Source organism: Trichoderma citrinoviride (genome assembly GCF_003025115.1).
Source record: "Trichoderma citrinoviride strain TUCIM 6016 unplaced genomic scaffold BBK36scaffold_26, whole genome shotgun sequence".
In the NCBI taxonomy this organism is placed as follows: domain Eukaryota; kingdom Fungi; phylum Ascomycota; class Sordariomycetes; order Hypocreales; family Hypocreaceae; genus Trichoderma; species Trichoderma citrinoviride.
In genome coordinates this window covers 4,366-23,241 of record NW_020194734.1, presented here as the reverse complement: position 1 = coordinate 23,241, position 18,876 = coordinate 4,366, and the positions used below count along the sequence as shown (strand labels likewise).

At 51.8% G+C, this 18,876-nt stretch overlaps 7 protein-coding genes across 7 annotated transcripts; 4 read left to right on the top strand and 3 right to left on the bottom strand.

Moving 5' to 3' along the window:
* Nucleotides 1-775: 775 nt before the first annotated feature.
* On the top strand, nt 776-1,441 carry BBK36DRAFT_1131198 (Isochorismatase hydrolase; the record flags this gene model as incomplete). The annotated part of the gene is made up of 1 exon (XM_024891937.1): nt 776-1,441. The coding sequence occupies one exon, from the start codon at nt 776-778 to the stop codon at nt 1,439-1,441; it is 666 nt and encodes a 221-aa protein (XP_024745006.1).
* Nucleotides 1,442-3,591: 2,150 nt separating this feature from the next.
* On the top strand, nt 3,592-4,262 carry BBK36DRAFT_1145481 (hypothetical protein; the record flags this gene model as incomplete). Its single annotated transcript, XM_024893757.1, has 3 exons — nt 3,592-3,659; nt 3,810-3,937; nt 4,123-4,262. 3 exons carry the CDS (start codon nt 3,592-3,594, stop codon nt 4,260-4,262), a joined length of 336 nt encoding a protein of 111 aa, XP_024745005.1.
* A 992-nt stretch (nt 4,263-5,254) lies between these two features.
* BBK36DRAFT_1131208 (carbohydrate-binding module family 24 protein) lies at nt 5,255-7,347 on the top strand (the record flags this gene model as incomplete). Its single annotated transcript, XM_024891938.1, has 6 exons — nt 5,255-5,404; nt 5,457-5,873; nt 5,943-6,391; nt 6,443-7,063; nt 7,117-7,263; nt 7,314-7,347. 6 exons carry the CDS (start codon nt 5,255-5,257, stop codon nt 7,345-7,347), a joined length of 1,818 nt encoding a protein of 605 aa, XP_024745004.1.
* A 378-nt stretch (nt 7,348-7,725) lies between these two features.
* BBK36DRAFT_1131194 (glycoside hydrolase family 3 protein) lies at nt 7,726-10,878 on the bottom strand (the record flags this gene model as incomplete). Its single annotated transcript, XM_024891935.1, has 6 exons — nt 7,726-9,528; nt 9,577-9,700; nt 9,749-9,850; nt 9,901-10,040; nt 10,089-10,537; nt 10,713-10,878. The coding sequence occupies 6 exons, from the start codon at nt 10,876-10,878 to the stop codon at nt 7,726-7,728; spliced, it is 2,784 nt and encodes a 927-aa protein (XP_024745003.1).
* Nucleotides 10,879-12,431: 1,553 nt separating this feature from the next.
* BBK36DRAFT_1173246 (hypothetical protein) lies at nt 12,432-13,133 on the bottom strand (the record flags this gene model as incomplete). The annotated part of the gene is made up of 2 exons (XM_024895845.1): nt 12,432-12,815; nt 12,870-13,133. The coding sequence occupies 2 exons, from the start codon at nt 13,131-13,133 to the stop codon at nt 12,432-12,434; spliced, it is 648 nt and encodes a 215-aa protein (XP_024745002.1).
* Nucleotides 13,134-14,773: 1,640 nt separating this feature from the next.
* On the bottom strand, nt 14,774-15,637 carry BBK36DRAFT_1131184 (NAD(P)-binding protein; the record flags this gene model as incomplete). Its single annotated transcript, XM_024891934.1, has 1 exon — nt 14,774-15,637. One exon carries the CDS (start codon nt 15,635-15,637, stop codon nt 14,774-14,776), a length of 864 nt encoding a protein of 287 aa, XP_024745001.1.
* Nucleotides 15,638-16,571: 934 nt separating this feature from the next.
* Nucleotides 16,572-18,536, top strand: BBK36DRAFT_1163704 (hypothetical protein; the record flags this gene model as incomplete). Its single annotated transcript, XM_024894565.1, has 3 exons — nt 16,572-17,231; nt 17,318-17,446; nt 17,493-18,536. The coding sequence occupies 3 exons, from the start codon at nt 16,572-16,574 to the stop codon at nt 18,534-18,536; spliced, it is 1,833 nt and encodes a 610-aa protein (XP_024745000.1).
* Between the last annotated feature and the right edge of the window lie 340 nt (nt 18,537-18,876).

The window sequence follows — 18,876 nt, the reverse complement described above, 5'->3', positions numbered from 1 at the left end:
CCTCTAATTTACGAAGGTTGATGACATTCATGAGTGAAGAAGCGTCGCTCAGCTGAGGTTGGGTTACATGGACTAGGTAAGCCAAGTTTAACCTCCACAGTATCCGGGCGGTTGCTTACTACAAAACCTCAACCGCCTAACTGCAGTAGATAATATGATTTGGATTCTCGCAATCTTCTTCAAATGTCTGCTACTTCCGGGCACATATCTCTTGACCAAATTGCAAAAAGTTCCAGTGCTCGTGTCAGTGCTTGCGTGTGTCATCAGGCACAATGCCCATGAGCAGCCACATCAGTCAGACCCGCTTACGAAAGTGCAACGAACGGCTAACTCAACCAGGAAATATGAATTGTACTTTCATAGCCTGCTATTGCTTGGTCCCGGGCAATCGGGATACCCTACATGTAGCGGCCAGTTTGGCCACTGCCTACCATTGCTGTAGTTCGGCAGTTGCAAATCTGGAAAGCAATTTCTCGAAACAGACAAACAGACGTGCTTGTGATCTCTGTATCAAGCTTTGTTTTTAGGAATCACCGTCAACGGTGTTACGGTACGACTCTTATGATGTAACTATCGTATTGCTATATATGTAAGTCCATCACCACAACCGCTTCAAAGACACCACTCACATAGACATAGTCCCATCAACTTATAAGACCCTTAGCACATACAAGCTACCAAAGCTTATTTCCAGAATACTCTTACCCAACATCGTGGCACGCACCAGTTCATAGCCGCAAAGATGCCCTTCACATTTACCCACCACAACCCGGAGATGCAGCTGGGGGAGAAGAAGCACACGGCGCTCGTGGTGACTGATCTTCAAAACGAATTCCTTGAGCCGTTCGGAAGCTACTACCCTATGATCGAAGACAAGTTCAAAGAGCTCAACGTGTACGATCACATTGAACAACTCCTCAAGACTGCGCAAGAGAATGGCATCTACGTGATCCACTCCCCGCACTACTATTATCCTACCGACCATCAGTGGGTTGCTCCGGGCTCTGCAATTGTCGACTATCTTGCCCATCTTCCCGCGGGTTTTGTGGGCCGAAAGGATCCCGTTGATCTTCAGGGCTTTCACGGTTCTGGTGCTGATTATCCCGAGCGGCTCAAGAAGTACCTTATGGATGGCAAGACGGTCAACACGTCCCCTCACAAGGGACTGTCGTGCCTTTCGAACGATTTGATTAGGCAGCTGAGACAGCGACGTATTGAAAAGGTTATCGTGGCGGGCCCTGTGGGAAACCTGTGTCTGGAGAATCATGTTCGTGATATCCTAGAGTATGGGTTCGAAGTCGCCATAGTGCGCGATGCTATTGCTGGGGGTCAGAATGACGAGGGTGATGGATACGCTGCTGCCATGACCAACTATCGTTTCATTACGAACGCGATGTGGACTACGGAAAAAGCCATTGAGAAGATGAAGGCACTGGTCTAGAGGAAAAGCCTTTTGCCAGCCAGTTTTGAGCACGCTATAGTTTGGCTTGTAACAACCGCCCGGCTGCCTCATCTTGTTCTCACTCCTACTATTAGATAGTCTAGTTACTCGATATCAATAGAAGCTTCTCTTAAACTGGAAGGATATTATAACAATAATAAGGAGTGTAATTTGTTTTCTAGGTATACCTAGTATCAATAGAAGATGTCAACTTGCTAGGATGGGGAATAGCCAAGGATAGCCACTCTAGGAAGAATCATAACAACATGAAAACGGAAGAATGTGTACTCCGTAGTCTGGGCTGAAAGTGGCAAACAGCCCTCCAAGCTTTCATCCGAGTTCGTCCGTGGCTATCTCACTGGTCGAAACATCCAGTCCTTCTTATTGTTTGGCAATTAAAATATCGGCCCACTCATGGCTATGATACACGACTTTAGAAGCGACATATCCGGAAAGACAGCATGCGGCTTACCATGTTGCCTAGGAGAGCATCTCCGGCATAGACTACGTTGCTTCCCAAGGACTCAGTGTCTACGATTCTTTCCAGCATTCAACATCGCAACCACACAAGCCCATGATTGCGATGGTAGCCAAATCGCAGGCCGAACTCGAGGAGGTTCGGTTGGCTACTTAAAGAACGACTCCTCGAGTTCCCTTTCCCACATCTCGCAAAGGTACTTGGCCGAATCGTACCCTCTGACCGCCGTAATCGCCTTACCGATCCCTGCCAGAGCCGGAAGTCTGTTGGTGATTACCGTCAGGGGCCGCCTTGCATAACCTCCAATACATTCGACTCATGCTTTGTCTGCGGGAGATCGCTCTTTTAACTCTCGAGTACTTTAGTGGCCCATGTTGCTCTCGTGCCAGCCACGCCCGCATCGGTTCGTCTCGAGATATTCCTAGTTCAGCTTGTTGAGTGTAAAGTGAAGCATTCGGCGCGACTGCAGCTACTCTTGATATACCCAACCTCTAGTCAAGAGCGTTGCACAGCCATCGCGTGGATCCTCGGCCATAGACTGCTCCGACAAAAGCATGATGTCCGAGTGGCTTTGAGATGACAAGTATGTAAATGGCCGGGGAAAATTTTGCAGCTGCTGTTTCTCTGCAGGGCGCGACAAAGCGCTGGACACTATTCCGTGCAGAGGCGCTGATGACTGCCGGACTTTCATGCGCGAGTTGGCGACTGGGTGTGGTATTTTTGGCGAGGAGCTTTAAACGCCGGTGGTAAAGTCCTTGCCCAATGCTCATCTGTGTCTACGTGCTTATTAGTGCAAAAAGCGCTGCTTACTTCCTCTCTTTGAGCGCGCTTGTCGTGAAGTTGCAGGGGTTCGAGTACAGCGACGGACCGCATGTGAAGGGGGTTGAGAACTGAACACTATGAATTAGGCAACGGGAAAGATCACGATAGGCCTTGGCGGAACATGACGGAGAGCGAAAGGAACGTTGAATGCCACTCCAGGCTCCTGGATATCCGTCTGGGAATGATTGGACGGTCCTGCTTATGGTACGACCAACCAGATGACCTGCCGGCACTACCTGGGCCTCTGCCGAGCGGATACGCGGCTTACTGCTGATGGGTTGCATGGGTGCGGGCTTAACGTCCTTCTGTGTTTGGCATCTCGCACGTATGACCGCGGCGAGATCTGATTATACTGGGTGGATGCCCCGCTGGCGCTGCATGAGTTGGGGGCGAGTCATGCCAGCTCATTAGCACTCGGGTGTTTACTCGTGGATGGTGAGTTGCGGCCGTTGGAAGAATTGAAGCCAGAGACTCTGCGAATACAGAAGGATACTGATGTTCACATTCATTCGCAGCAGAGCACCTTCGACTTAAGCATAATAGAACCATAAGACGTAGCGCCACTGCCGCAAAAGCCCTGCACCGAGAGTTGTTAACGCCCGCTCACTTCTTCAGATCTTATGATAATTTGCCGTCTGTAAAATTCCTAGCTCCGGTTGCATCGCTGCTAAAGCCATCAGCTCCAAAGTGCCCTATTCTCCTAGGCCAGCCTGCATACCTCGTAGCGTGGGATCAGACGCAGGAGTGCATGCCCGCCATCCCACCGACGAGCGCCCATCATCCCGCCGGGCGTGAGGATTATGTCCATTATGGGTGGCATTGAGTGAGGGAGCAGGCCATGCTAGACGAGATGGAGCAACTGCGAGAGGACACCCACCGGTGGAATTGGTTCGTGGTCAGCCTTCTTGCGTTGCAGGGGTAAGTTTCCGGCTTTTTGTTTCCGTTGGTTGCTGACGGGTTGTGGTTGTTCTTCGTGTTGGTGGTTGCTTGAGTCCTGAATTAATTGAATCGGTGGAACGATGGAAGAATATTGCTTCGTTACTGATCCTATTGCGACCACATAGCTAGAGTACACCCCAAACTGTGGCGATTTGAGTCTCCTCTGCAGGTCGGGACAATTACCCCAGAGTATGAGAGCGGAGAACGAGCGAATCGCAAGACACTGTGGTCATCCGTCGGGATAGCCTCTGACGCCAGTACATAGCCTATTGTGAACTTAATATCGGGCATCAAGTGCCAGACAACTCGACTTGCAGGCCGTAGACAACATGAGTACAAGTACATACGGACTTGTTGCAAATGTCCGTCCACGGACCTCGGCCCTCACCAAACTGGCGGAGAAATAGGAAACCTGGGGCACACCTCTCTGAATTCTGAATAGCTCGAAATTCATCGATCGGATCGGGATTGGACAAGTTAGTCTTGGAACAGGACTTGACCGGCGTTTCGCGGTTCTACGGACTGCGGTATCTGTCGGAATCCGCAGCATCTCTTTGCCTCTCATCTCCAGCATTCTTCTAGTATCGTATTCACACTTTACCGTCTCAACGATGATTGGCGCCTCCCGTTGGTGGCAAATCCCGGCACGGCTTAGCTAGTTATGGGGACGCAGGCCCCCTGGCTAATTTAAGGTGCCTGACGTTGGCATTCCTCGGCCCTGGCAATTTACATTCGAACCACGGCTGAGTCTGGCAGGTCGCGAGCCCGTGGGATCGTTCAGCTCTACTAATTGGCAAATGAGGAAGCAAAAGTTTGTGTGTGTCGTGCCATAAGTGAGAAACCTCGTATAGGCGGTGGCTCACGGCGGCAACTCCAGGCTTACTCGGCGGATCTCGGTGTCTAACTGTATACTCCCTGCGACTTCCTTCGACAGGTGAAGCAAAAGATCAATCCTTTGACCTGAGGAGGCATCGGATGCCTTGTTGCAATGGGATTCAGGGGATTCAGGATCGATCTGCTCGGCTGGTGGTGTTGTTTATATGAGGACCTATGACATGGAGCATCCCAGTTTGCATATTGTAGGCATTGTATACTGAAAACTGCCAGGGCTCAGCTAGTGCGCATCTCCAGTGTAAGCCGTGTGGAATTCTATAGCACTTCCGTACATCATCCGCAATTTTGCATTTCTTGTTTACTCAGGTGGGCTCGCCCTGACCGATAGACAGCCTTGCGGCAAGTCTCCAAGATGCCCAGAAATGAAGCAAACTTGTACCGTTCCGGCCGCCACGTAGGGCGTCGAGTTTTCGAGTATATGGTTTTCGGCTTAGCTCGCTTTAGGCGCGGTGGGTGCGCTAGAGCCTTTGGGGATCGAGATGGATAGGGGGGGGCAGGATGACTTGGGGCCAGGCTTTCGCTTCGGACCGATCGCTATACCTTGATGGCATGTTTCATACAGAGTATGGCCGGGACTATCGCTCTGGTTAAGGAGAGGATGTCGGAAAGATATAAAGGGTCGGGCAGGTGCCCTCTATGAGTTCGAGATTCATCACGCCAAACGAGTTCAATCACTCACAATGTTGACGATGGCGAGCCTCCGTCGCCTCGGGCTCAGTGCCCTTGCTGCTGCAGCATCTCTGTCTTCATTTGCCAATGCCGCCTCCAACGTCAGGTCTCTTGAGTCGAGACAGAGTGCGGCTGACAGACTCGTGTTTGCTCACTTTATGGTATGCATACCTGGTCCTTTGGTGACTACCCAGCTAATCTCATGTTCTGTAGATTGGCATTGTAGGAGACCGCACTTCTGCATCGCAGTATGACGCGGACTTCCAGCAGGCGAAAGCCGCGGGAATCGATGCCTTTGCCCTCAACATCGGCACCGACTCGTATACCGATCAACAGCTGGAGTACGCCTACACGTCGGCTGCCAACAATGGGATGAAGGTCTTCATCTCTTTCGACTTCAACTGGTGGAGCCCTAGTGATGCGGCTGGAGTCGGAGCCAAGGTCGCGCAGTATGCAGGCCACCCCGCCCAGCTCCAGGTTGACGGCCGTCCGTTTGTCTCTTCGTTCGCCGGTGACGGCCTTGATGCCAATGCCATGAAGGCTGCCTCCGGCGTCAACCCCTACTTCGTTCCCAACTTCCATCCCGGCCAGTCGAGCACCGATGGCATCGATGGAGCCTTCAGCTGGCAGGTAAGTCTCGAGAGTTGAGGGGAGATTTGAGGAGAGATTTGAGGCTGCCGATGCTGACGTGCTGGATAGGCTTGGGACACCAACGGCAACAACAAGGCACCGACCCCTGGTGCCAACGTGACTATTGCCGATGGTGATGCTTCTTACAAGGCCTGGCTGGGTGGCAAGACCTATATGGCGCCTGTTTCTCCATGGTTTTCGACTCACTACGGCCCTGAGGTTAATTACAGCAAGAATTTTGTGTTCCCATCCAATGAGCAAATCTATACCAGATGGCAGGAAGTTGTTCTGAGCGACTTCTCCATGATCGAAATGATCACCTGGAATGATTATGGTGAGAGTCACTATGTCGGGCCTCTGTCCAGCATTCACGGAGACGACGGCGGCTCAAAGTGGGTCAACGACATGCCCCACGACGGCTGGTTGACTCTTTCCAAGCCCTTCATTGCTGCCTACAAGAACAAAGACACAAACGTGGCAAACTACATTACGGATGAGCATGTCGTCTACTGGTACCGGTCAGTATTGCAGCCTACGAGAACGGGAGACGGATGATTAACGAAAGACAGACGCAACCTCAAGACGCTCAACTGCGACGCGACTGATACGACCGCCAACCAGCCTGCCAACAATGCCAGCGGCAACTACTTTGAGGGAATTCCCAACGGCTGGCAGACGATGGATGATGACGTCTTTGTCGTCACTCTCTTGAAGTCTGCTGCCACTCTTACCGTCACCAGCGGAGGCAACTCGCAGTCCTTCAACGTCCCGGCCGGCGCAACCCTCAACACCGTGCCTGCTGGTCTCGGCAAGCAGAGCTTCGTCGTCAGCCGCAATGGCCAGAACGTCCTGTCCGGAACCTCGCTGATGGACATCACCAACGTGTGCAACTGCGGCATCTACAACTTCAACGCCTACGTCGGCGAGCTGCCCGCCGGACCGTCTGACCCTCTGGGCCACGACGGTCTGACCTCGCTGACCAACGGTCTGCATGTGACCACCTGCTTGCCGCAGCCTTCCCTGGGCACGAATCCTTCCGTCCCGGCCAGCCCGCCCGCCACCCCCACGAGCTCTGGTGGCCCCTCCAAGACGAGCAGCTCCGTCCCCGCGGATCCCACCAACTGCAACGGCGGTGAGGTTGCTCCTGGCGAGTCTGGCAACTTTGCTGGTCTCTGCAGCTTCTCTTGCAAGTAAGTCAAGTCACACTTCCGGTTGTATTGTGCCTCCGCTGACATGGAAAAAGCTACGGCTACTGCCCTGTCGGCCCGTGCGTCTGCACGAGCTTCGGCACGGCTCCCGCTCCTCCGGCCGGCGATGGACGGGACGGATGCCCCGTTGCTGGCGAGCCGTCCTCGTACTCTGGCCTCTGCAGCTTCACTTGCAGTCACGGGTGTGTGTTGCCGGGTCCCTATGTTTGGTGCGAAGCTAACAATGGTACAGATACTGCCCTGAGGGAGCCTGCCAGTACTGCTAGACATGTTGCACTGGCGACGTTGCACATAGACTCTGTATATAGATATAATCCACATATTCATCAAGCTGTGCATTGTTTGCGTGATGGCATGTTAATCGGGAAGTTACAAGGCACCAGCGGGGTCCCGATCTTTCCCAACGGGACGACACGTGAGTTCGCAATAAGCTCATGCGGCCCGCGCACCAAGCCTTCTGAATTTAGCAGCACCGTTCTATATTAAGATAAACCCTTTACGCACCCTCGGCTTCTGTACCGCCCGGGTTCTGCTGTGTGGAATTCGCGCTGCTGTGGCTCAGACTCATCGAACATGAAACGTGTTCAAAATCTCATATTAGACGACTTTCAATACAAGCATGAATTAAGCAGAGCACTACCTCTTCAACCAACGCATTCCAGCGTCACATTCTTGGATGTGTCCGCATTGCTCCCCCCATGCTCGAGCAGAGCAAATGTGTAGCTCCCCTTCTCGAGCTCCCACTCGTACTTCCTGTTGAGTATCTTGAGATACCTGTCGACTTCGAGCTCAATGTCCACAGTCTTCTTCTCACCAGCATCGAGATAGACGCGCTGGAAGCCGACCAGCTGCTTCACTGGCTGGGTGATGGTCGACACACGGCCCAAAAGATATACCTGTGCTACATAGCTTCCAGCAACCGAGCCAGTGTTCTGGACGGTCACTGAAAAGTTGATCCAATCACCCGTGCCAAAGGACTGGCTTGCTCGAGCATCGATGCTAGATCGCTTTGAGCTGCCTTTGATGGATGCGGTGGGGGCAGAGGTCTCAAAGGTCGTGTAGGAAAGGCCGTATCCAAAGGGATAGATGGGGTCAGTCGGAATGTCGAGATATTGCGCTGCCCGAGCGGACGGCTTGTAATTGTAATAAGCAGGTAACTGGCCAACTGAATAGGGAACGGTAATCGGGACACGACCTCCGGGGTTGAACGTGCCAAAAAGCACGTCTGCAGTGGCTTGTCCGGCGGCTTGCCCGCCGAAAAAGGTGCTCAATACGGCCGCCGACTGCTCGTAGTGGTCGGGAATGGCAAATGGTCTTCCGCCCTCAAGAACAAGCACCACAGGTTTGCCGAGGGCAAATATCCTCTTTGCCAGTTCTTCCTGACTGGGTGCCAGGTCCAGTGTGCCCCGGTCTCCGCTCTCCCCGTCGCTGTTCCAAGCAGCTCCCACCGCGAGGATAACGATGTCGCTGTCTTTGGCAATGGACACGGCTTGCTGAAGGGCCTCGCCGTTGGGAGAAACGAGGTTCCACCAGAAGATGAGCTGTGAGTTGACAGAGTTGACGTTGGCCGTCTTCTTGTAGTTGTTCCACGACTGAAACTCGATGCGCACGTGATGCTTCGCACCTTTCTTGAACGTGAACTCTACGCCGCCTTGAGGAGGAAGGGTGGAGTTGGCTTGTGTCCAGCCGTATCCTTCGATTGTGCCCAAAAGGTTTCCTGTGCCACTGTAACCCCTCGATGAGATCAGCTTTCCATCGACGTAGAGCTTTGAAGTGCTGTTTGGTCCAATGGCAAGACCGATCCATCCGTTGACGTCGACGTCGGTGGGTGACTCGAATTGGCCCTCCCAGACGGCACTGAAGTTGTTGGAGGAAAGACCGGGAGGGGGATAAAGGCCCCAGTCTTGCGCGGGAACCTCTGTTCGCGTTGCTTTGGGAGAGGTAAAGTTTGTACCAGCATAGTACGTCGCTTTGAGCCCGCCAGAATTACCGTTCGAGGAGAGAAGGTAGCCTGGGACGACATATTGGTTGTTGTATTCCCATGAGTTTGTGCCCCAGCTCGTTTGAACGGAGTGGCCAGACTTTTTGACATGGCTTAGAATCCCCTCCCGCAGCGTATGCGTGTAGTTGGCGGGATACTGGCCAAGAGCGCCGGAATAATCGCCGAGGTTGATGGTATCAGCAAAGGGCCCTATGAGCGCAATCTTCTTCTTCGAGGAACTCAGCGGGAGTGTCTGGTTGTCGTTTTTGAGCAAAACGATGCTTTTGTGCGCGGCCTCCAAGGCAACGTCTTGGTGGCTCGCAACGATTGCCAGGGGATCAATGTCCTCTGGGATGTAGGCATTCTCAAAGAGGCCGAGGTCCCATTTGACGCCCAAAATCTTGCGGACGTGGGATTGGAGAGTCTTGAGTGGGACGGTCCCGTTGGCGACGAGAGCTCTGGTGATCTATTTCTGTAAGTGTCTGCCAGCTGTGTCATATGTCTGGCTACCTACATTTATTTTGCTGTCCAGGTCAAAGTCGTAAAAGTCAATTTGTCCACCTGCATTGTACCACTGCTGAAGCGTGTCTGCTTCAGAGTCGGATACTCTATGCTCTGTGAGAAGGTTACGCATAGCCCTATATTAGGTGTAAGTTACAGTCTGTAGTCAGGTCAGTCACACTCACGTGTCGTCGCCGATGATAATGCCATCATAGCCCCAGCTGTCTAACGTCTCGTATAGCATCGTATTGACGCTGCTTGGCACGCCATCAATCTCGTTATAGGACCTGTGCATGTGAGTTGATATGAATACCCTCAATCTCCGTAGTTTACGTACATCATCACTCCCCTCGCGCCTCCCAAATCGTAATTAGCCTTGAAAGGTACAAGAAGATCTTGCTTGATCTGTCGAATGCCGAGACCCGTAAACGGTGCGGTGTTGTGTCCTGCTTGGGCGGAGCCGTGGGCGGCAAAGTGCTACTTTGTTAGCTGACGCAGAAAGCACCATACTCGCGACACACTTACCTTCATGATGGGAAACACGGCGTCCGGATCAGACCAGGACTTGTTTTTAGACAAACCAGAGGAGTAGGCCGCCCCGATGTGAGATGTAAGGATTTTATCCTCTCCAAAATCCTCTTGACAACGTCCCCAGCGAGGATCTTGACAGAGATCGAGAACAGGTGAGAAGCAGCCGTGAATGCCAATGGACCTTGCCTCCGTCCCAATGGCTCTTCCAATCCTGTACACAATGCCGGTGTCGAAAGAAGCTGCCATGGCAATGTTTTGGGGAAATAGGGACTGTTTGAACGAGCCGACGCCGTGAAGACACTCTTCGACGAGCATCATGGGGATCTTGACGTGAGATTTTTCCAGCTGGAGTTTTTGTAGCGTGTTAAAGTAGGATTTGTTCATGGGGTACCAGTCGTGGATGGTTCCGATTGGGGATTTCGGGCTGAGATGCATCGTTTGGTCTGGACGCGGGCTGGATTAGGAGAGCTTGATATGAGCAAGTGGGCGGAAATGTATTATACCGTATAACTCATTGTGTGAAGCAGCTCCGACAATGTCGTCGGCAAACATGAGGTGTAATTGCAAAACTATAGACGTTAGCTCTGGGCTGGTAGATTATTGTTATCTATGGCCTACCTAGATCCTCCAGAGTCAACTTGGATATCAAAGACTCAATGAACTGATCTTTATTCTGGGGCTTTGTCGATGACGCATCACGGCCAAAGTTCAGGAAGCCGGCCTCAACCTGGGAGACGATGGAGGCGGCCGCAAAGGCGGCTGCTTTCCAATGCTTGAGTAGCATTTTGGCCGCTTGGTTGTATTCCCTGTATATCTACAGTGAAACCATGACTCAAAGTCACTTCACGCGCCGTCTTATATACTCCACGGAAAAGCAACTCTCGACGATACGTTCTCTCTCATACAATGAGGGGGATCGACACGCATTCCGATCTAGCAATGCGGGGAGTTATCCGATCGTGTATAATGGCTAAATTGCATCGCCATTTTCGGGCATGATGCCACCCTGTCCAGGATCTATTATCCTACGGCATATTTTTTCTCCAGGTCAAGTGCCGCGTCTCATCCCCACATGTTGGTTAAGGCCCGAGGTGGAAAGCAAGGTCATATTGAAGGTAAATACAACTGCACACTAGCAGTGCCGCATGATTTGTGATTCTTGGGGATGCATATTAGGCTGAAGACATACCTTGAGTCCCTTGTTTGTTGGACTGTCATTTGCAGCAGAGGATAGAATGACGATGAATCACCCGAAGGATATAGACGTCGTATTAAGCAGGTGCATTTCCGAAATAACCTTCATAGAGCGTCACATTGCATATCCTATTTCCTCAAATGCGGTATTGATTGGCTGTGTGCATGTGGTACTCGTTGCGCAGCAGTGGCCCGTCGCCATGATAGATGGGCAGATTTGCATCAGTAAGGTAGGGTGATATCCATCTAGGCACGGAAATCGGTGACATTGCAGCTAAAACCGGCCTTCAGAGTGAAAGTCGATATTTTGATGTATGCACTATGGTAAAGCTCAACAGGTGGAGAAGCGACAGGGGATTTGTCCACGCCATGTCTACTTGAAAGGCCAGAGAAAGAAGCTTCAATGCTCAGGAGCCATTTGGCTCAAAAGGCATGTAGAGTTGGAGAATGCGTTAACATCCTGTTAACCCTTGAGTATGAATTGAATTAAGTGTCTCTGGCAAGACATTGGAAGAAACACCAAGCTGAGTTTGGTCAGAGAGCCCTGATTCATTACAGCATCTCACAATTGATAAGATGTCGGCGTCGAGAGGCGAGTGCGGTTGGCACATCCTCATGTCATCCGAAAAAAGTGCAAGTCGACGGATTCTTTTCCATGAGACATCAAGCTTTCCAGACTTAACAATAATCTTTATCCGCATCTTCAAGATGGCCATACTTGCTTGCCTGAGACCGCACCGATGATTATGATATAGGCGCATAGCCTATGCTTCAAACCTAAAGAGTAGAAGTTGTTCTGGTTATGGCGACACTATACTTCTTGAAAACGAAAATGGTTTAGAGAACCAGGCATCCTCAGTAGAGACGCCTCCAGGTTCGTGACACGCTCATTCCAGGAGCAGCAGTACTTCAGAGTGCTTAAGAGTGCTTATTATCCGGGAAACAGTTCCGCAGACTAATAAACCCGCCGTTGTGATGTATATCGAGTGTCACGCAAGCATCTCGGTTACAATGAGTAGTGAATTGCAGTTTAAATGGACCCTAGGATTGGGGTATAACAGTTCAATTAATCATTATGTGTAATTGTGTAATAGAATGTCAATTGGGGTATCCAAGCTCGGCAGCCTCCGTATTACCCCAAAACTAGGCCAGCAGCAGGGCCATACCAAGAGACAACGCGGCGATTCCAACGGACGCCTGAACAGAACCAGCCCCAGAGCAAGTGTCCCGCTTATACCCATTGCTGTTGGGAGCTTTATTGGTGGTAGTGCAAGAGGTAGTGCTGGCTGGAGCAGCAGTGGTTTCTGTTGCGGCGGCATTGGCGACCAGACGTCCTCCAAAGACGGTGTCGGGATTTGATGCGCTCTTAACGGACTTGGCGGCGCTCTGGTACGCTTCTAACGTGTTTCCTGACGAAGGACCGTTGACGACGCCGCTCATTCCACTGATGCAGTGAGAAAAGGTGTTTTGGGCGCAGTAGAAGAAGATGGGATCCGTCGTATTGACAGTCACGTCAAACGTTTGGCTCTGTGGGGGGCATTGTTAGGCGAGTGTTATCTCGTAACGGCTTCAGATACGTACGCCCACTCCGCTTGACACGGGCATAAACCCGGAGAAGAAGCCTCCCGTCTTGGCCGGGGCACAAGGATTTGAAAAGTCTCCCATCACGACCGAGTGGTTGACCGGGTGGAAGTTGAAGGAGAGGACGTCGCCGACGCTTGCCTTGATGTTGTTTGGCTGAAAGGCAAATTGACCGTTAGGACCGACATCGACCGTGATCGTTTTTGCGCTGGCATGGGAAGCCAGGGCGGCGATGGCGGCGGAGGCGAGGGCTGTGCCACGCATGATGATTGATGGAGGAGCGGAGGGAACTTTGATGGATTCTCTGTTGCTTCTGGCCAAGTTTAAGGAACACGGCATCCTCTTGAAGAGCAGCCATTGTCTTAAATATCATTCATTCACTCCTTACCTCTTCGACGCCGAGACCCTGAAACCCCCAATTCCAAATACCATCTGATATCGATATTCACATAAGCTAGGTCCCAGACACGGCGCAACTCTGAAGCCAAGGAACGATTTTCTTTCCGATCTGGGGGACTAGCTTCCCCTGAACACGTCCGCGTGGAATGCACATGAGCAGGCGGACAGTGGATAGAATCCAGCTTCGTCGAAGCAAGCTCCAGGACAGGGCGTTGAAAGGAGCAAGAGACGGTGGGGACGATGTTCTCGTCCCGAGCGAATGGTTCATACTGCTGACACTTATATTAAGCGTCCCCCTAGCCGTATTGGGGCGAAGGCCGGGGTTGGTGTGGCTGTTTGGGTTTGTCTACTTGGAGGACCCCCCTCGCGAACAACTTCCAGCCAACCTTGTCCGCCCGCTCGGTCGGGAGCAATAGAAGGGCCGGTCTTAGTTATTGGGCGACGTCATGAGGGGTCTTCGTCATGCCTGGTGCAATTATTACTTTACACAATTATGCCCAACGGGCTCGAGGTGAAGTTATCGAACGTGCTTGAGGCCCTGTGAGATATTTTCCTGCTAGGTGCGCCCTGTCATCCGCCAAGACGGCTCATGGCTTCGTGTACCTGAAAGAATCTCACTTTGCGGGAGTATGATAAGCCGTTCTGTCGTGCAGGTTTTATTGGTGACTATCCCCTTGGTCGAGTCATGTGCGTGTAAGTTGTTAGAGCAGCTGACAGTGCCGTGTCCCTTGTAATAAATCGGTTCCATAGCATCAACATATTTACTGGGGATCAATTAGACCGCGCCCGCAGTTGATATGGATAGGTAGAACGTGCTGCATGTTGCCATGCCCCATACTGCGTGTCGTAGAATTTGCACAAACGGCTCAGAACAAGAGCACCGTCTGCTTGTGAACCGCCATCGCACCCGTGAATGCCGCCCAATACGAGTCGGAAAACGCCTCCATTTCGTACAAGTTCAAGCCACAATTACGATAATGAGGATCGAATTTGACGAGGTGTAGCTGAAAATTTCCTATTGGTTGCATTTCAATCTTGTCAAAACAATGGAGCCATTATTGAAGGGTTAAAAGATAGCCAGGGCCTGACCATGCGGATGACCTTGCCTCTGTTTTTTCAAGGTGTGAGCACTTATACGGAGGTCTTAAAGATGATTCGCAGCCACTCATAACTTACCAACCTCCTCAGTCTGCGTTCGTCAGCACAGCAAGTTTGCACTAGAGTTGACAGTCAGTGATACATTTGCATATTCCAGCGCCATGAGTTTATACATGAATAGGGATGGAAGGGAGAAGATCAACGAAACGAACCCGGCAGATGCGAGATGCGATAACTGCTCAACACCAATCGAATGTCACAAGTAAAGAGAGCATAACAAGGAGAAGATGAGAAGGACAGCAAACAAAAGTATATGTGAGATCGGGTAATTGATGTGATGCATATTGTCGTGTAGGTCAAATGCTGTGATTGTGCTCAGCTCATCTATGCCATGCTACCAAACAAGTTTATTTCCAGGGCAAAGTCTCAGCACCATTTAGAGCAGTCTTGTAAAATTCTTTTTCGACAATCTCCTGCTTGCGAGCAAGGAGCTCGTCGCAGTCCCAGTTGGCCCAGACGAAGCGTCCAGCCAGGAAACTTGCCTCCTCAGAGCCCAACCAAGCCGTAAAGTCGCCTGTGAGAGATGCCTCAGTCACGACAAGCGAGTCAATGACACCCGCCCTCTCTCCCATTGACGTCATGACCGCGCCTGGATGAAGGGAGATGAATCGAGCAGTCTCAGCCGGGACGTCGACGGAAACACACTCGGACCAGCGGGCGAGGGCGGCCTTGCTCGAGGCGTAGGCGCTCAGAGCTGGTAGAGGAAAGTGGTATGCCGCTATCGTGTTGAGCGTGATGACGACTCCGGGACCATCGACGGAGGGCTGGGCAGCTCGGTGCCGCAGGTAGGCCAGGGAAACGTTGACTGAGCCATACACATTTATCTGGTAGCCGGCCCACCAATCGTCCATATCAATTTCAAGGAAGGGTGTAGGAGCTGGCATGTAGCCCGCATTGTTCACCAGCACTGCGGGTGAGGAATCAAGGGACGCAAAGAGTCTCTTCACATCGTCCTGGGAGGAGATGTCGGCAGCGATGGGAGTGAACTTGGTCTCGGGATACTCTTCGGCGAGCTCCGCGGCAGAAGTCTGAACACGAGCCGCGTTACGGCCAACAATGACAATCTGGGCTGCTTTGCGAGCTGCAAACGAGCGGCACATGTCGACGCCCATGCCGAAGCCGCCGCCGGTGACGAGAATTGTTTTGCCGCTGTAGTCAACGCGCTGGAGAGCGGCAGTCAGACCGGCGTAGCGGGAGGTGTGTTGCTTCATGGTGAGGGCCGTAAGAAGAAAAGAAGAGACCAAGTTTGTTGATTGATGCTGAGATTGTCGAGAAGGTTGAATCAAGACGCTCTTTATACTGTTGCCGATACACTCACCATCTCAGCCGCATCACCATCCAACCCGTGGACCCCTTTTGGTTCCCATTACAAAGCGTCAAAGTAAAGGCCAGTTTCATGCGCGTAGCAACTCATGATTTCTCATCTGGCATATGAATCGTAAATGCGTGTCAAATGGCGGCGTCCAGAAATCTGATGGCTCGTTGAGCAGGCTTGGAGGGGCATCAATGGATTTGCAAGCGGCGGCGGCAGAGGAAACTTTTGGCGATGCTTGGCGTGAAATAGCGATGTGGTATCCAGATTCTGAGAAAGTAGCGACTCGAGTACGAATTTGTACATACCGGGCCCGAAGACCAAAACTGGTAAAAGGTCACGGGCGCTGGATAAGCTGTTGAAGACATTTCGGCCACGAGAGATTGGAAGAAATAGGCTGATGAGTGTCAATCAATGAGGCTTCGATGGAAGCAGGTTGCTGCAACCAGTTGACACAAGTAGACAAGAAGCGCTTTTGCAACTCGCCCCAAAGCTAGCGTGAGGTTCTGGGCCGAATCTGGAACTGATTCTCACGATGGCTTACCACAAGTCTGTTTTCAGTGATACTTCATGCTGCATCAAGATTGATACTCCTCCTCATTCTGATATGGGAGCATCCCATGCGATATAAGAAGACCCTTGCCAAGTAGGTAGTACTAGGTATGACATAATTGAGCGGAATGTGCGGACGAAAAGGGCGGAAGAGTAAGATGCGACTATCACGTGATGCATGATGACAGGCAGCCGTGAATTGAGCTGGGAGATGATGGAAGGTTACTTGTTCACGTTTCTTCTCACAGGAAAAGAGAACAAAGTCTCCGCCGAGATGCGAAATGGGTAGAGAGCCGACCAGTGCCAGCTGCCATACGTGTCGTCGCCGTCGGATCAAATGTGACCAGCAGAAGCCGAGTTGTGCACAGTGCCAGAGGTCGCGATATGAGTGCCTGGGATACGATCGAATCCTGAGAATCCAGAGTCATGGAGTCGGTCGATCGAGCTTGGTCAAAATCGGGCAGTCGACTTCATTCCCGTCAGAAGCGCCAGGTCGTGATGAGGATAATGTCGGTGGTCCATCATCTCGAGACGGCGGCAGGAGTCGCAGAGGGAAACCCGAGGTGAAGCAAACCGCAAAGGCTCTCCAGCAGGCGACGCAGCCTCTCACCAGTCAGCCAAACCTCGACCCGTTCGTCGACAATGTCACCTTCTCCTACTTCTTCGACGCCTACGGCTGGATCAACATGCATAGTATCTTCCTCCAGGATACACCAATGCGCCAGCATCTCACTCAGCAAACGGACGAGCTTGGCTACGACAGCCTTCGGGCACTCGCGTATGGAATCTTTAGCCGGGACCATCACGTCGAACCCCTGCGGCACAAGGGTCAGCGAATCTACGGTACGATCCTCCAAAGGCTTCAGTCAAGGCTTGGGGTAGCATCCAAATCAGAATTGGCGACTCTCATCAAGCCCATCTCCATTCTGGGGTCGTATGCGGTAAGTCTGGACGCTCTCAGACCAAGTGATACTCGTTGCTCATCCCGAAGAGCCAAAAGTGCATAAACGCTGATCACATCGTCAAGATTGCTGTGGATTCTGACCTTCGGTTCGTCCACCACGAAGGGCTGGCTCGTATTCTGGAACACTGCGGGCCGGAATGCTTCACAGACCCGTTAATCCTGCCAGTGTTCGAATCCTGCAGATTCACAATGGTGAGTACTGCCGACCTCGCAACTTACACATGCTAATCTATGATAGCTGGCTAACGCGCTTGTGCAAAGGCGTGGCACCTTTCTCGAACAAGAGAAGTGGAAGACGATACCATGGTCATTGTGCCCAGAAAACAAGTCCAACACGAACAAGCTGCTTGACATACTCTCGTCACTCCCCAGTACTCTTGAGAAAACCGACCGAGTCCTCAATGAACGTTCCCAATGGGTCGCCGGCGATTGCACCGTCATTCGCGAGGAGACCCCAACCACAGTCCCCGAACTTCAGCAGCAGCTCGAGTCCATGTTCCTGGACTTGCTGGCCTGGCGTTACCACTGGTCTGCAGACAACGCAGAAGCACAAGATGTTCTCAACTGGGCGCTGTATCGAGTGAGCGACGAGTCATATCGACCTGTTATCAATGGAGTCCACGGCCCAGACGTGTATGGATTGAACCTCGGCAACATTCCTTTCGAAACGTTGGAGACAGAGCCCGAGACGAATGCAAACACTTTCGCGCTGATGCAAGAAGTTGCGCTCTACATAACGATCGTCATAAGCATGGAGCGGCTGCGAAAGAACCTCGCCGGTGCTGCTCGTGCTGCAGACGCAATTGACTTCTACAATGCTCCCTTTTTCTCCACGTGCCGCTGCTACTTTGACAATCCAGGACCGTCAAGATTATGCCAGATTTTTCCGGAGCCAAATGATTACGCGGCCAAGGCTGTCTCATGGAATTTCAACACTGCCATTATATCTGAGGCACCAGTCAGATCATCAAGCAGCAGCAGCAATGAGGCTCCCATGCCGATCAACCATTCAACATCCTACTCGTCCATAACAGGGACGACCCTTCTTCCCGGAGATGGGCGTTTCATCGGACAACTACGAATCTTGAACTCCCTGATCAAACATCTGCCAGAGAGCCGGGCCTACGTTTTGGGTACGCTGGCAGCAATGGGGCTAAGCCACTGTGTTCACGATGTTCGCCCTCTGGATGGGAACGAATATATCGCGGAAACTATTCGCGAAACCATGCTAAAGTCAAAGTTTGGGGACGCAGCCGACGTACTGCTGAAGCGTTATCGGTAACGCGTCCAGTAGCCGCTGTCGACATGACCGTAGTCAGTCTGTAGTCTTTCTATCGTCGGGGCCGGCTCTAACCTTGTCGATACACCGAGGGCTCACAAGTATGGGACGATTACACAGATCTCTGAACGGCGACAACAACTAATGTACCATCGGCACTACCAACGTGAAGTTAGAGGCATATCTGTAACGCCAACTCTTACGACAGGGGCTCAGCCGCTCATCAGGCATATCATTACCTTCAAAATCTCTCCGGGCGATTGAGTTATACTTTTGGGACTTTCAAAGAGGCAATAGAAACAGCTCCAAAGCTTGATGCTAGAGTAGTGGTAGCTTCACGATG